Source organism: Chiloscyllium plagiosum, chromosome 42, assembly GCF_004010195.1.
Source record: "Chiloscyllium plagiosum isolate BGI_BamShark_2017 chromosome 42, ASM401019v2, whole genome shotgun sequence".
Taxonomy (NCBI): Eukaryota; Metazoa; Chordata; class Chondrichthyes; order Orectolobiformes; family Hemiscylliidae; genus Chiloscyllium; species Chiloscyllium plagiosum.
In genome coordinates this window covers 16,595,605-16,611,791 of record NC_057751.1, presented here as the reverse complement: position 1 = coordinate 16,611,791, position 16,187 = coordinate 16,595,605, and the positions used below count along the sequence as shown (strand labels likewise).

At 48.0% G+C, this 16,187-nt stretch overlaps 1 protein-coding gene across 1 annotated transcript in view; it reads left to right on the top strand.

The window, feature by feature from the left end:
- rnf181 (ring finger protein 181) overlaps positions 1-11,837 on the top strand; it is a 13,291-nt gene extending 1,454 nt beyond the window's left edge. Inside the window, exons 2-5 of the mRNA XM_043681644.1 lie at positions 3,738-3,871; positions 4,530-4,645; positions 7,102-7,176; positions 10,856-11,837. Of these exons, the coding sequence (XP_043537579.1) occupies positions 3,738-3,871; positions 4,530-4,645; positions 7,102-7,176; positions 10,856-10,915 (385 nt within the window). The 3' untranslated portion in view covers positions 10,916-11,837. The remainder of the gene's footprint in view (positions 1-3,737; positions 3,872-4,529; positions 4,646-7,101; positions 7,177-10,855) is intronic.
- The last annotated feature ends 4,350 nt before the right edge of the window (positions 11,838-16,187 follow it).

Below are 16,187 nucleotides of genomic sequence, written 5' to 3'. Positions count from 1 at the left end.
AGTGGGGGAGGGGGGTAAAGAGGGAAGGGAAGGCAAAGGATATGGGGGGGGAAGCAGAGAGAGGAGTGTAAAGAGCAAATGTGGAGGCTGATGGACAAGGGAAAGAGAGCTGATGGAGAGTAGTGAGGCATAGGCAAAGGGAGGAAGATGGGGGAAGCGGGAGGAGAGGGGTGGGGGGGACAGTTGTCATATTGGCGCAGACGCGTCTAAATGGTCTTTCACTATGATGTACATTTGCCTTGTGGATGTGAATGATCTGTTACGCCTTCTCAGCATTTTCTGAAGCTGTTTTTGTTTGCTCTCTGAATGTAAAGAGGGGTTCCTCCTGGTATTGCTCCAGGGAGCACAGCAGATTTAGAGTCATAGAGATGTACAGCACGGAAACAGACCTTTCCGTCCAACTCGCTCATGCCCACCCAGATATCCTAAATTAATCTCGTCCATTTGCCAGCACTTGGCCCATATCCCTCCAAACCCTTCCTATTCATATACCCATCCAGATGCGTTGTCATTGTACCAGCCTCCACCACTTCCTCTGGCAGCTCATTCCATACATGTACCACCCTCTGAGTTTAAAAGTTGCCTCTTAGGTCTCTTTTATCTCTTTCCCCTCTCACCCTAAACCTATGCCCTCTAGTTCTGGACTTACCCACCCCAGAGAAAAGATCTTGTCTGTTTACCCTATCCATGCCCCTCATAATTTTGTAAACCTCTATAAGGTCACCATTCAGCCTCCGACACTCCAAAAAAAAACTGCCCACCCGATTCAGCCTCCAACCCTGGCAACATCCTTGTAAATCTTTTTGAATCCTTTCAAGTTTCACAACATCCGTCCTAAGGGAGGGAGACCAGAATTGCATGCAGTATTCCAACAGTGGCCTATCCAGTGTTGTGGAGAGCTGCAACATGGCCTCGCAACTCCTATACTCAGTGCTATGGCCAAATAAGGAAGCATACTATACGCCTTCTTCACTATGCTATCTACCTGAGACTTCACTTTCAAGGAAAGTTCAAAAGGGCCACAACACACTGCAGTACACCAGAACTGCAAAAAGAGGAAGAAGAACACCTATACAATGTATTCGCCAAAAACGGATACCCCCGCAATTTCATCAACAGATGCCTAAGGGAAAGACAATGGAATGAGGATATGCCACAACCCAAAGCACTAGCCACACTACCATACATCGAAAACATCTCCGAACTGACAGCCAGACTACTGCGACCACTAGGACTCATAACGGCACACAAACCAACAGCCACTCTCAGACAACAACTCACCAAAACGAAGGACCCGATACCCAGCGTGAGCAAAACCAACGTAGTGTACAAAATCCCATGCAAGGACTGCACAAAACAGTACATAGGACAAACAGGAAGACAGCTAATGATCCGTATCCATGAACACCAACTAGCCACGAAACAACATGACCAGCTAGCTTTAGTAGCCACACATGCAGATGACAAGCAACATGAATTCGACTGGGACAACACTACTATTATAGGACAAGCCAAACAGAGAACAGCCAGGGAATTCCTAGAGGCATGGCACTCATCCACAGATTCAATCAATAAACACATCGACCTGGACCCAATATACTAACCACTGCAACCGGAAGCGGCAGATACAAACCACTATAAATGCCGGAGGAAAGATCACAGAAGTGCTTCACAGGAGGCTCCCAAGCCCTGAGGATGTCACCGAGACAGGGGACGAAACGTCTGCAACACAAATTCCCAGCTCGGCGAGCAGAACCACAACAACTTTCAAGGAGCTATGAACCTGCACTCCAAGGTCCCTTTATTCAGAAATACTCCCCAGGACTTAACCATTAAGTGTATGAATCCTGTCCTGATTTGCCTTTCCAAAATGCAGCACCCCACATTTATCTAAATTAAACTCCATCTGCCACTCCTCAGCCCATTGGCCCATCTGGTCACGATTCTGTTGTACTCTGAGGTAACCTTCTTCGCTGTCCACTACACTTCCAATTTTGGTGTCATTCACGAACTAACATACTATACCTCTTACGTTCGTATTCAAATCCGTTATATAAATGGCAAAGAGTAGTGGATCCTTGTGGCACGCTACTGGTCACAGCCTCCATTCCAACCCTCCCCCACCACCCTCTGTCTTCTACCTTCGAGCCAATTCTGTATCCAAATGGCTAGTTCTCCCTGTATTCGATGAGATCTAACCTTGCTAGCTAGTTGAACACCTTACTGAAGTCCATATAGATCACATCCACCACTCTGCCCTCATCAATCCTCAAGTTTCTGAGACATGATTTCCCACGCATAAAGCCATGTTGACTATCCTGAATCAGTCTTGGCTTTCTAAATACATGTACATCCTGTCCCTCAGGATTCCCTCCAACAACTTGCCCACCACTGAGGTCAGACTCACTGGTCTATAGTTCCCTGACTTGTCTTTACCGCCCTTCTTAAACGGTGGCACCACGTTAGCCAACCTCCAGTCTTCTGGCACCTCACCTGTGACTATCGATGATCGAAATATCTCCGCAAGAGGTCCAGCAATCACTTCCCTAGCTTCCCACAGAACTCTAGGGTGCACCTGATCAGGGCCCTGGGGATTTATCTATGTTTATGCGTTGAAAGATATCCAGCACCACTTCCTTAGTAAGATGGACGTTTATTCAAGATGTCACCATCTACTTCCCCACATTCTGTATCTTCCATGTCCTTCTCCACAGCAAGCACTGATGCAAAGTATTCTTTCAAAAAGCTGGATAAAGTGCAAATTGGTGATCATCTCTGCTTCAGACATAATCCAGCCTTGCCTTCATGTCTACACCACCTTTTCCTGTATTTTGAAATATTCTCTCTTCTGTCATTCTGAATTTTAGCTCTCCTCCTTCCCCTAATTTGTTTGGCAGCTAGGTTCAGAGAGTTGGAGAAACAGAATTTTGGGGATAGCCTTTATCAGCAGAAGTATGTTGAGAAGGTATGGAAAAGCTGTAGAAATAAGCTTGGAAAGATGTGCGAGGCCAAGGAAGGATTGCAGTGGAGGGCAGTAATTTTGAAAGGAATGGATTGGCTAATATAGGGAGGAAATGAAGGATTGTAAGCTAACATTGAATGAAGCGTGGTGTTCCAAACAAAAATGGAATATACACCACGGAAACAGGCCGCTGTATACACAAGTGTGCGGACACCTCTTATTCTGTCCACCTCATCTCAGCCTTCTGGTTTTTTCTCTCGGCTTCAGTTCCCTTTAGAAAGCACCGGAATGATTTGCCTCAACCGTTTCCTCTCATTAGCGAGACCTACATTCTCTCCGTTCTGAGTAAAGAAATGTTCTGTTTTCCTACAGGGTTATTAATAGCTTTTTTAAAAAATTGATTCTTTCAAGGGCGGTGGGTGCCACTGGCGAGGCCAGTGTTTATTGCCCATCCCTAATTGCCCCTTTGATGAGCCACCTTCTTGAACGGCTGCAGTCAGTGTGGCGTACGGACCCCCACGCAGCGCAATTAGGGAGGCAGTTCCAGGATTTTGACCCAGCGACACTAGAGGAACAGCCGAAATATTTCCAATTTGGGATGGCTTGAGGGGCAGCTTGCCAGGGGGTGGTGTTCCCATGTATCTGCTCCCTGGGGTAGACCGGAGGGTCTGAACAGTCTGCTTCTCCTTTGGTGAAGGAGAACAGTGAAGATTAGGAGAGTGAATTAAATGCACATTAACCGACGGGTGTCATTCTACTTTTGTGTTGGTTGCAGGTCTTTGCTGGCAGGGATCGATCTCGACCTCGGGCAGGTGGATATCTCTGACTGGGATCACCGCCTGCCACCCGCTGCTAAAAAGGAGATTGTGCAGAACCTCCCGACAGTCCCTGTGACACCCGCACAAGCAGGTAAGACTTTTCGGGGCCAGGGTTGGTGTCCGTAGCAATCTGCAGAGTCCACAGTTCAGAATTGTCACGTCATTGGTGTCATACGTAATACAGATCAGCAGGTTCGAGGTTTAATCCTTAACCTTGGGGGGGCAGAAAGTCAGTGTGTCACAAATTGAGGCCATTCAGCCTGGTAGCGTTAATCCAGTGAATCCCATTCCCCCAAGCGCTCCCTGCATCCCTGCACGCTAATTCCTGTCGAGACTTCCTTTTGTCTGTTCAGTTTCCTGCAGGAGAACAAACAATTCTCGATACTTCTTGATCCCTTGCAAAATAATAACCTGGAATCTCCTCCTTAACAACACCATGTCCCTACATCACATGGACTGCAGTGGTTCAAGAAAGCAGCTCATCATCAGTGATGGGGAACAAAAACTAGGAATTACTCTCAAAATTAAGATTCATTCTGACAAATGTTACGAGACACCAAATATGGAGCGTGCTCGCTCTCTCTCTCTCTCTCTCGCTCTCCGTACAGATGCTATCTGATCCGCTGATATTTCCAGTGTTTTCAGTATTTGTGAACCAAGTGGCAGAAACCTGTCATAAGGCTGCATGCAGTAACACTATAATCGTGTGCCTTGTTAGAATGAGAGCTGTTAATGTTTTTGTCACTCAGATAAAGGCCTGAAGTGTCCGGTCTGTTTACTGGAGTTTGAGGAAGAGGAGAAGGTGAAGAAGATGCCGTGTGAACATTTCTTCCACTCTGGTTGTCTCGTGCCCTGGTTGGGAAAGGTATGTGGGTGCCTGTCTTACGTCTTGAGTTGTTTCCGTTGACTCGGACAGTTTTAGCTTTCCATCCTTCGCTTCCCTTTCCTCTGACTGTGATTGGTAATCTCCTTCACTATGGATGACTCAAAGCTTTCTGAGTGGCTCATCTCTCTGGCTGAAACCTCGTTGTTCTGAGCTGTTCAATTTTCTGAGCGATTGCAGACTGAACTGCACATCCGTGTCCAGTCCACCGTGCTTCCCTCCACTTCGGCTGCTCCTCACCTATTTCTCGTCCCCTTCCTGACTTGGTTCAATCGAGGGGATCAAAGTCACGTCTGAGGCAAAGGCAGTACAGCCAAGCATTCTAACCAAAAGTCCCATTTGAAGTGTGAGTTGATCTTTCGCTGCCTTCCAGCATTTTCTTTGCTCTGTCCACATTTATGGACTGAAGCACTCCGTGTTCAAATACAGCAAGACCTGAAGAATATCCAGGTTTAGGCTCCCAAGGTGAGTAACATTCACACAGCACAAATGCCTGGGCTTTGAACATAGAGTCATAGAGATGTACAGCACAGAAACAGACCCTTCGGTCCAACCCGTCCATGCCGACCCAGATATCCCAACCCAATCTAGTCCCACCTGCCAGTACCCGGCCCATATCCCTCCAAACCCTTCCTATTCACATACCCATCCAGATGCCTTTTAAATGCTGTCATTGTTCCAGCCTCTACCACATCCTCTGGCAGCTCATTCCATACACGTACCACCCTCTGCGTGAAAAGGTTGCCCCTTAGGTCTCTTTTATATCTTTCCCCTCTTCCCCCTAAACCTATGCCCCTCTAGTTCTGGATTCCCCAACCCCAGGGAAAAGACTTTTCTATTTACCCTATCCATGCCCCCTCATAATTTTGTAAACTTTATAAAGTCACCCCTCAGCCTCTGACGCTCCTCTAACTACTGCCCCCTGATATTCAGTGGTTTACCATCACTGAATCCCTACTATTGACATCCTGGAGTTACAGTTGACTAGACACTCAATTGTGTGAAAGTGCGTGCTGCAGATATTGGAGATCAGAGTCAAGATTAGAGTGGTGCTGGAAACGCACAGCAACTCAGGCAGCATCCGAGGAGCGGGAAAATTGACATTTCGGGCCAAATAATCTTCTTCAGGAAATGCCCGAAACGTCGGTTTTCCTGCTCCTCGGATGCTGCCTGAGTTGCTGAGCTTTCCTAGCACCACTCTAATCTTGACAAGAACCTCGATTAGCCCTGCTACAAGTGGCTACAGTAGCAGGTCAGAGGCTGGAATCCTGCAGCGAGTAACTCCCCTCCTGGCTCCCCAAAGCCTGCCCTATCATCGGCAAGGCTCAAGTCAGGAGGGTGTGATGGAATACTCCCCATTTGCCCTGGATGGGAGGCAACTCCAACACCACTCGAAGCTAGCAACTGCTGTCTCCGCACCAGGGTCCCAGGTTCGATTCCAGCCTCGGGGCGATTTCTGTGTGGAGTTTGCACTTTCTCCCCGTGTCTGCGTGGGCTTCCTCCGGGTGCTCCGGTTTCCTCCCACACTCCAAAGACTGTGCAGGTTAGGGTGGATTGGCCATGCTAAATTACCCATCATGTTCAGGGATGTATAGGGTAGGTGCATTAGTCAGAGGAGAAAGTGAGGTCTGCAGATGCTGGAGATCAAAGTTGAAACTTTATTGCTGGAACAGCACAGCAGGTCAGGCAGCAGCCAGGGAACAGGAGATTCGACGTTTCGGGCACAGGCCCTTCTTCAGGCATTAGTCAGAGGTAAATGTAGAGTAATAGGGTAGGGGAATGGGTCTGGATGGGTTACTCATCGGAGGGTCGCTATGGACTTGTTGGGCCGAAGGGCCTGTTTCCACGCTGGAGGGAATCTATGAAGCCCTATGCTTCCAGGACAAAGCAGTCTGCTTGATTGGCACCACATCCACAAATATCCACTCCCTGCACCAGTGATGCTCAGTAACAACAGTGTGCACCAGCTACAAGCTGCACTACAGAAATTCACCAAAGTATCTCAGGCAGCACCTTTCAAACCCCACGATCACTTCCGTCTAGAAGGACAAGGTGCAGCAGATACATGGGAACACCACCCCCTGCTGGTTCCCCTCCGAGCCCCTCACCGTCCTGACTTGGCAATATTTTGGTCATTCCTTCAGTGTCGCTGGGTCAAACTCCTGGAACTCCCTCCCTAATGGCCTTGTGGGTCAAGTATATGGACTGCAGCGACTCAAGAAGGCAGCTCACCTATCCCACCAATAAAGAGCTTTGCCCCTTGTTTTACCTTGTTCTGTTACCATACCCTACAGGAGGCAGTGCAATGAGACGCATTCCATAAACAGCGTGGGTGGGGTTAGGAACGTAGCGAGCTTCTCCATCGGTCGGTCTAGGTACCAGTGGCTCACCGTCTGCCTTGCTCAGTCGTGCTCACCTCTCCTGTTCTGTTCCCTCAGACGAATTCCTGTCCGTTGTGCAGACTCGAGTTGCCCACTGACAATCCAGAGTACGAGGAGTACAAGCAAGACAGGGTAAGGCGACTCTGCTCCCACTCTCTGAGCTCTTGCTGTGCGCTGTGTTTGCTCTTTCCTGTGTCAGCTTGTGCTTTGTAGCGAGGCTGTCCGAAACAAAGTTCTTTTGCTGATGATTTCTGTCCGCCAAATTGCCACTTCTGTCTCTAAGGAAATGCAAACAGCACATGCATCCCTTCTGACTGCATCCCAGTTGGCAAAGAAGTAAATGGAAAGAGCTTGGATCGCCTTGAACAGAAACTGTTGAAGCTGTGATGATTCAGGGTTTAAAATTCGATGAGATTCACCAAAGTTCCTCAGGCAGCACCTTCCAAACCCACGACCACTTCCATCTGGAGGGACAACATAGAACATAGAAGAATACAGCGCAGTACAGGCCCTTCGGCCCTCGATGTTGCGCCGATCCAAGCCCACCTAACCTACACTAGCCCACTATCCTCCATATGCCTATCCAATGCCCGCTTAAATGCCCATAATGAGGGAGAGTCCACCACTGCTACTGGCAGGGCATTCCATGAACTAAGGCGACCAGGAATCAGGGGCACCACCCCCTGCGGGTTCCCCTCCGAGCCACTCACCACCCTGACTTGGAAATGTATCGGCTGTTCCTTTACAGCTGTTGGGTCAAAATCCTGGAATTCCCTCCCTCAGGGCATTGTGGGTCAGCGAGTCAAGATGGCCGCTCACCCCCACCTTCTCAAGGGGGCACACAGGGGGTGGGCTATCAATGCCCAAGCGACGCCCAAGTCCCACAAAGGAAAGGGAGCAGCCGGCGTTGTGGTTATGTCATTCGCTGAGTAATCCAGGGAGCCAGGCTAATGGTTCAAATCATGTCACGGTAGCGAATAGAATTTAAATTCAATGCATTGGTGAAAACCCATCTCAGTAATGATGGTCATGAACTGACCATTGATTTGTATTTTTTTAAAAAAAAACTCATGTGGTTGCGACTGTCCATTGGGAAATGCATTCACACATGTGACTCCAGACCCACAGCAGTGTGGGTGACTCTTCAGATTAGACTCCCTACAGTGTAGAAACAGGCCCTTCAGTCCAAATAGTCCACACCGACCCTCCGAAGAGTAACCCACCCAGAACCATTTCCCCCTGACTAATGCACCTAACTCTACGGGTAATTTAGCATGGCCAATCCACCCTAACCTGCACATCCCTGAGCACTATGGGTAATTTAGCATGGCCAATCCACCCTAACCTGCACATCTTTGGACTGTGGGAGGAAACCCACGCAGACTGGGGAGATTGTGCAAACTTCACACAGACAGTTGCCCGAGGCTGGAATCGAACCTGGGTCCCTGGTGCCGTGAGGCAGCAGCGCTAATCATTGTGCCGCCCAGCTGACTAGTGTAGCCAGCCCCTTGGTTCAAAGGCAACGCCCGATGGGCAACAAAGATTGGCCTTGCCACCAATGCCTGCGAGGAATTTTAAGGAATAAATAGTGGTTGGGGTTCACAGTGCAGGCTTGCTTCCTGAGCCAGCTCACCTCTGTGTGGGTGCTACACTCGGGTGTTTGCATCACTGTGCCCCCCCCAAGCTTCCCGGCAGACAGGCCGATAATTGGATTGTCCTCGAGACCGTTATTCGGCGGTTTCCGCTGGTGAGTACTTACTGGGGTTGAGGGGCGCGTGCACTCGACTCTCTGTTTATGCTTTGGTTTGAAGAAGTTCTGTTGGCTCATTGTTTCTGTGCTGGAGCTCCTCAGGGGGCACTTCATCCGCTCGCTCCCTCTCCATATTCCATCTCTTATTAAATATTTTTTAAAAAGGCAAATGATACAGAAGGAGACAACTCTGCCCATCGCGCTTGCCTGCCAACATCCACCTGCCCTCATCCCAAGTTCCAGCGTTTGCCCCTTATCCCTGGAGGTGATGGGATTTCCATTGCTTTCCAGACGCCATTTCAATGGGTTTCTGTCTTGACTACCCTTTCAGGCAATGGGTTGCTCCTCTAACCCATCACGTTAACTCGATGCCCCCTGGTCACCAACCCCTCTGCTCCGAGATCATTCCCCGCACCAGGTCCCTCACAATCTTGTACACTTCAATCACGTCTCCCCGCAGCCTCCTCCGTTCCGAGTGCAGCGAGCCCTGCCTTTCTGAGCTCTCCTGAAAAGCTGCAATTCTCCGGGCCTGGCAGTATCCCAGCAATAGTTAAACCTTCAATTGAGGAAGCTGCTTTTCAACGATTTAGTGTGTATTGGGTCATTCTGAATAAAGGTGACCCACATGTCACATTCTCGAAGGCTATGCAGAGCACTTTTAATAGATTTACATCTTGGGTGAGTGGTATGTGGGTTGCCAGCATACATGTTAATCCCAATCACCTCAGATAGGGAATATGGCTGCGATCCTGCTGCCAATAAGTGACAGTCATAATTCCAAGGTGTATTAGGGATTCTGTGATTGTATTCAGGGGGTTAATACCTTTTTTTGTTCATTTTGTTGGAGGTGGGTTAAGTAGAATTGGAATTGGTATTTGTTGGAGTGTGTGGGCTCAATTTGGAATACCGCGTACAGTTCTGGTCACCCCCCTCAGCAAAAGGATGTGGACGCTTTGGAGAGGGTGCAGGGGAGGTTCACCAGGCTGTTGCCCTAGCTAGCTATGGAGGAAAGGTAGCATTATTTTCATTAGAGAGACGGAGATCGAGGGGGAGACCTGATTGAGGTACAGACAGAGTGGGGGGTGACTCAATTTCTAGGGGTCACAAGTTCAAGATGAGAGGGGAAAGGTTTAAGGGAGATATTGTGTGGAAAAATCTTCACGCAGAGGCTGGTGGGCACCTGGAAGGCGTTGCCAGTGGAGTGTGGTAGAGGAGGGCACGATAGCGTCATTGAAGATGCATCTACACAGATCCATGAATGGCGAATGTGAGGACTGCAGATGCAGGAGATTAGAGTCAAAAGCACAGCAGGTCAGGCAGCATCCGAGGAGCAGGAGAATCGACGTTTCAGGCAAAAGCCCTTCTTCAGGAATGAGGCTGGCAGCCGCGGGAGTGGAGAGATAAATGGGGAGGGGTTGTGGGGCTGGGGCTGGAGGGTAGGTAGCTGAGGGTGCAATAGGTGGATGGAGGTGGGGGTAAAGGTGATGGGTCGGAGAGGAGGGTAGAGCGGATAGTGGGAAGGAAGATGGACGGGTGGGACAGGTCATGAGCTGGAAGGTTGGAACTGCAGTAAGGTGGGGGAGTGGAAATGAGGAAACTGGTGAAATCCACATTGATGCCATGGGGTTGGAGGGTGCGGAGGTGGAAGATGAGGCGTTCTGCCTCCAGGCTATTCCACATTGATACGATATGATACATGAATGGGCAGGGAGCAGAGGGACGCAGACCCTTCGAAAATAGGCGACAGATTTAGATGGAGAATCTGGATCAGGATAGGCTTGTAGGGCCAAAGGGCCTGTTCCTGGGCTGGAATGTTCTTTGGCCTTTGTTCCGGCAGGAGCGACCATAGCACCCTGTCACTAATATGAGCTGTTTTAAGGCTTCGGATAGTTAGCATCACATCTGAAGAATTCCATTCACCTACAGTCTGCCAGTCAACATGCAGGAATATTTGAAAGATTAGTCTTGCAGATAATCAGCTATCTACACCTGGCAAGATCCGAGTATTAAGTGAGTTCTTTCCTGCTGTGAAAGGTCACCTCTATTGCTCTCTTTCTGCAGGAGCGAAGGAAGCAGAAGGAGCACCGCCTGGAATACCTGCATGGTGCCATGTACACATGACCAACCGGGGCATGGTCCTTCGAGCCCCTCGGTGCGTTTTCTTTCCCGCCATCCCGGTGGCTCCTGGTCAGGCTCCCGGAGCTTCTGAAGAGTTGTCGGAATGGACCCTGCTTTCCTTTCCCTTTGAAACCAGCAGGTAGCGCGGTGCACTTTGAGACTGGGTTTCTGCAAATCTGACGGGCGCTGTGGAAGAGTTCGTGTCTTCGCCATCTCCGTGTGCTTCGGGACATTGTTACTGGAGCCGCCAACAATCGCAACGCCTGTTCTTTACAAACCCAATTCCATTTGAAAGTTTTCTTCCAGAAATTGGATCTATTGGACCAAAAAATGTGTGAAATATTAAATGTCTGTACAACAGAATCTCTGCACTAACAATCTCAAATCATCAGTCCATCTCACTGGTGTTTTTCTGACTTACTGCTGTGTGGTTTGAGAGCCTTTTGAATTGAAATTGTATCCATAATCCATTTCCCTCTTTTTATTAGTTCAGGTGCTCTGTATTTCTTTTCCTCCTTCTGGGCTGCCTTAAGATCTGTTCCAGGGATTGAGTTCCCAGTGCGTCCTTGTCAGTGGGTCAGTTAGAAGGTTTTAATGGCTTTGGAGCTGGGATTGAGCACATGCCGTTTAACATTGCATGACTAAGGCAAACCATTTACAATGAGCTGATGGCGGTGAAGAAACCCCACTGCTCCTCCTGTAGGCGGGAAGTCACGAGCAGTGCATCTTCAAATGTTAGTTTGACTGGCCTTTTTGACATTTAAGAGTCTTTTAAAAATCACTGGCTCTATGCAAAGTCTATTCTGTAGTTGTGAATCTGCGTGCTCCTTTAATGTGACTCTCGGGCACGTTGGGCCAATAGGCTTGTGAACTTGCTTTGTCATATGGTGAATGCTTTCTGCTGGAAATGAATTGTCTAACCAAGTATTGGATGTGGCCTTTTAATGGAGAAAGCCAAACAACTTTTTTTTTATTTGCTGCGAGCACTACAGAACAGAGTTGGACGCAGTTTTGCCTAATAGAGTATTTCCGCTGAACAGCATTGCCTTGGTATTTTTCAAGTTATAGCAATGTGCCTAGGCAAAGTCCTGCCATTCCCAGGAATCTGAAAGCAGGATGCCATTAATAACCAGAAATCTACCGACTCCTGTCTTCCTGCATCCGCAGCTCTCCGGGCGCGAAGAGTTATCCAGGTTTGCCATCCTCTGGGAAAAGGAATTTCTTCTTGTCTCCGGTTCTAAATGACCTGCTTGCCCCCCTTTTTAACCTAAGACTCCCCAGATAGAGGGGAAACATCTTATCGGCATCTACCCTGTAAGAATTCTGTAAATGACCTGTCAGAAGTGATCCATAGTTAGGACATTTGTGCCGTCCAGTGCAGATCTTAACGTAATTTGACTCCAGGAAGAGCATGTTTGACTCGTCCACTTGGGCTGACCCACACTGCCTCACCCAGCTGTTTGATTATAGCATCTTTGCCTCCACTGCTTTGTCCGGGTGTCGGTCCACGTTTGTGCTTTTTTGGTGAATCGCTCACTCCCCAGGACAAAGAGCCTGAGTTTCCAGCAAACTGTCAGATAAAGCCGAAAACGAAAATTGCTTTCCCTCGGAGAAGCGTTCTGATTACTGCAGTGAATTCTTGTCTCCATGCTTCAAGAAGGTGGGGGGGGGGGAGTCTTGTTTCACAAAGCGATAGGAATAGGACAGGCTCCGGTTCTGATGTTTAACGCCCTGCTGTGTCTGTGCAAAGCCTCAGAAAGTGCCCACTGGCAGTGGAGTCTGTCCTGTGCAAGGGCTCAGTACTTGGGGGGGGGGGGGGGGGAGAGAATGAGTGGTTTTGGGACAGGGAGCTTAATAAAGATCCAATAGCAATGTTTCTTTTGAAATTCTCCTTTACCTGATATGAGATTATGTTGTGCGTTGCATAATGTTTTCATACACTGCGACCTGCAAATAAACCATGAACCTGGATTATTTGAACTCCATGGATGTTTCTGTGTGCTCTGCTTCTGTTAGTGGATCCTCAGCTACACTGTGTGGTGCTGTTGATAATGTGTACTGGCTCACCCTAATTCTGGGGAATGGGTTTTGGAACCCAAGTAAAGATCTTTGTCAGTTCTGCTTTGGTGGAACTCATCCTTGCCAACTGAGGGCAGTCAGAGAGGTCTCACTGACTGTGATGGGCGAGAGACCAGGGAGTTCATAAGAGTCATAGAGATGTGCAGCATGGAAACCGATCCTTCGGTCCAACCCGTCCATGCTAGAGAACACAGCTCCTCGGATGCTGCCTGACCTGCTGTGCTTTTCCAGCACCACTTCTAATCTACTGGTATTCGAAGACTGTTAATGCAGAGGACTAGCCAATGATGCCCTCATTCCTGTGTATGAACAAAACAAAAGGATCCCATGTTGAACCTCTCAAGGAGAAAATCCACTTTAGAACAGTCCTTACACTTTTTCACTTCGCGTCCTGCTTAAAGGCATGATTTGGAGATGGCCGGTGTTGGACTGCAGTGTGCAAAGTTAAAAATCACACACACTAGCTTTCGGAGCGCCACTCCTTCAGGTGCTTGTGAAGGAACAGTGCTCTGAAAGCTAGTGTGCTTCCAATTAAACCTGTTGGACTATAACCTAGTGTGTGTTTAACTTTGCTTAAAAGCAGTTCTTTATATTTTCCATGTAATACTGTAATGATCCACTAGGTAGCAGTATTGTACTTTGCTGGTTAATTGTCTGTAAGTATTCTCAACGTTCAAATGACCACATTGTATCCTCCTTCCCCCATACCACATACCTTCACCACTGCATCATTTAGTCTTCTAAGGTCATGTGCTATTCCCCAAGGACAGAGTGAGCAGACAGCCACCGTTCCTTTGAGGATGACATCTTGGGTTATAAGTGGCAACGATAGCGTTTTTGTAATCCTTGGCGTTAACCTTACAGAAGCAGACACGATACACACACATTTCCATCCCTTTCCTATGTAGAAAGGCAGACACACAGTTTGGCTAGATTAGAGTGGTGCTGGCAAAGCACAGCCGGTCAGGCAGCATCCGAAGAGCAGGAAAATTGACGTTTCAGGCATAAGCCCTTCATCAGGAAAGTGACATATTGTTTAAGGGTTGTAAGTGGTACTCGCGCTGACCGTCTCTCATACAAGCTCTCTCACATACGGTCACACGTGCACCCTCTCACAGCCTTATAACACATTACACTCACACACGTACACAAACACACACTGTCTCACAGACACTCACACCCCCATACTCACATGCATGCACACACGTCTAAGTTTATGGGGTGAGTTTGTACTTGCAGAATTACATTCTATTTTCCTCAAAAACTGCATAAATCCATGTAAGGTCTGGTAAATCCCACTTTAGAAACAGAATCAGTCTGACCTAACAATAGGACAGAGACAGAGTTTAACCTCACACCTTCAATGCATTATCCAGGCTGAGGTGGCACCTTTTGTTAAAGCTATCTTGAGGATGTAACTTTAAAAACATATGAAGGAACCGAAACTAACATGATTATTCTAAAAGATGAAAGACTTCAGCTAAATTTGTTTAATATTATGAAGTGCCTTTGCCCGAAACGTCAATTTTCCTGCTCCTCGGATGCTGCCTGACCTGCTGTGCTTTGCCAGCACCACAGTCTAATCTAGCCAAAGTGTGTCTGCCTTTCTACGTATGAAAGGGATGGAAATGTGTGTGTATTGTCTGCTTCTGTAAGGTTAATGCTACAATGGGATAACTCACTTCTATCATGAGAAAAGGGATTGATGGAACCTATCCTCTTGTTGTCACCTTGTGGCTTTTGACTTTGGGGTTCAAATAATCTCGGTGCAATCACAGAGGTGGCAGTAGCTACCTGGAAATTGTAGGCCGTGACGTTTCTGCAGGCCAGTTTTCTTCTCTACTTCGGTTCACAACCCTTCTTCCTCAGCCGAATGGGGGTGTCGAGCGTCAGTAAGACTCAACTGACTTGGAGATCCTAATGGAGCTTAATTCCGTTCTCCAATAGTGGCCATACACCACAGTGCATGACCTGACTGAGAATTCCCCTTCTGAATTTGGAACACTGTGACCGATTCTGGACCGAGGGCAAAGAGCAGCAAATGTCTGAGAATATAACTTGGATTATCCATTTTACTTTTCCCCACTGGCTTGGTTAAGTGAGTGGGCAGATGGATGGATGATAAATGCGAGGTCCCCATTTTGGTAGGATTAACAGCAACACAAACTAGTACTTAAATGGTGAAAAACTGCAGCATGCTGCTGTGCAGAAGGATCTGGGTGTCTTTGTACAAATCGCAAAAAGTCGATAATTAAGAAGGCGAATGGAATGTTGTCCTTCATTGCGAGAGGGATGAGTTTAAAAACAGGTTATGCTGCAGCTATGGAGGGTGCTGGTGAGGCCATACCTGGAGTACTGTGTCCAGTTTTGGTCTCTACTTGAGAAAGGATGTACTGGCACTGGAGGGGGATGCAGAGGAGGTTCACCAGGTTGTCTCCTGAGTTGAGAGCGTTGGCTTATGAGGAGAAATTGAGTAGACTGGGACTATACTCACTGGAATTTAGCAGAATGGGGGGGGGGGGGTGGAATCTTATAGAAATATGGAATAGATAAGTTAGAAGCAGGGAGGTTGTTTCCACTGGCGGGTGAAATTAGAATTATGGGGCAGAGCCTCAAATAAAGGGGCGGGGGGGGGAGCAAATTTAGACGGTGCTGAGGAGGAACTCTGTCACCCAAAGAATTGTGAATCTGTGGCATTCCCTGCCCAGTCAAACAGCTGAGGCTACCTTGTTGAATGTTTTTAAGGCAGATAGATGTTTGAAGTGGAACCGAGTTCACAAAACGATAAGCCGTGATCTTGTTGAATGGCAGAGCAGGCCAGGTAGGGCCAGATGGCCTATTCCTGCTGCTATTTCTACTGCTGTTATGCCCGGAAAGCACAAGGCTCCGATGCGTGCCTTTCAGTTCCACAAGGCACTGTGGCCACACATAGCGCATCTGCTCAATGAGTGGAGTTGTTTGCCCTTAAGAACGCATTTATATACACAAGCACAGCTCCCATGGTGAGCCAGATTTACTCTGCTGGAATTGGCCTTTGAAACAACTTGTAAATATACAGGTAGTTCTCCAATAATGTCGTAGTTGCATTTGAGCAAAACCTTGCTTAATAGAAATAATGGGGTCTATGGGATGAGTGGGATCAGGGGCAGAACAGCAAAAAAAAACCGCTCAAAAATCACCCAAAAGTCTAACGCAA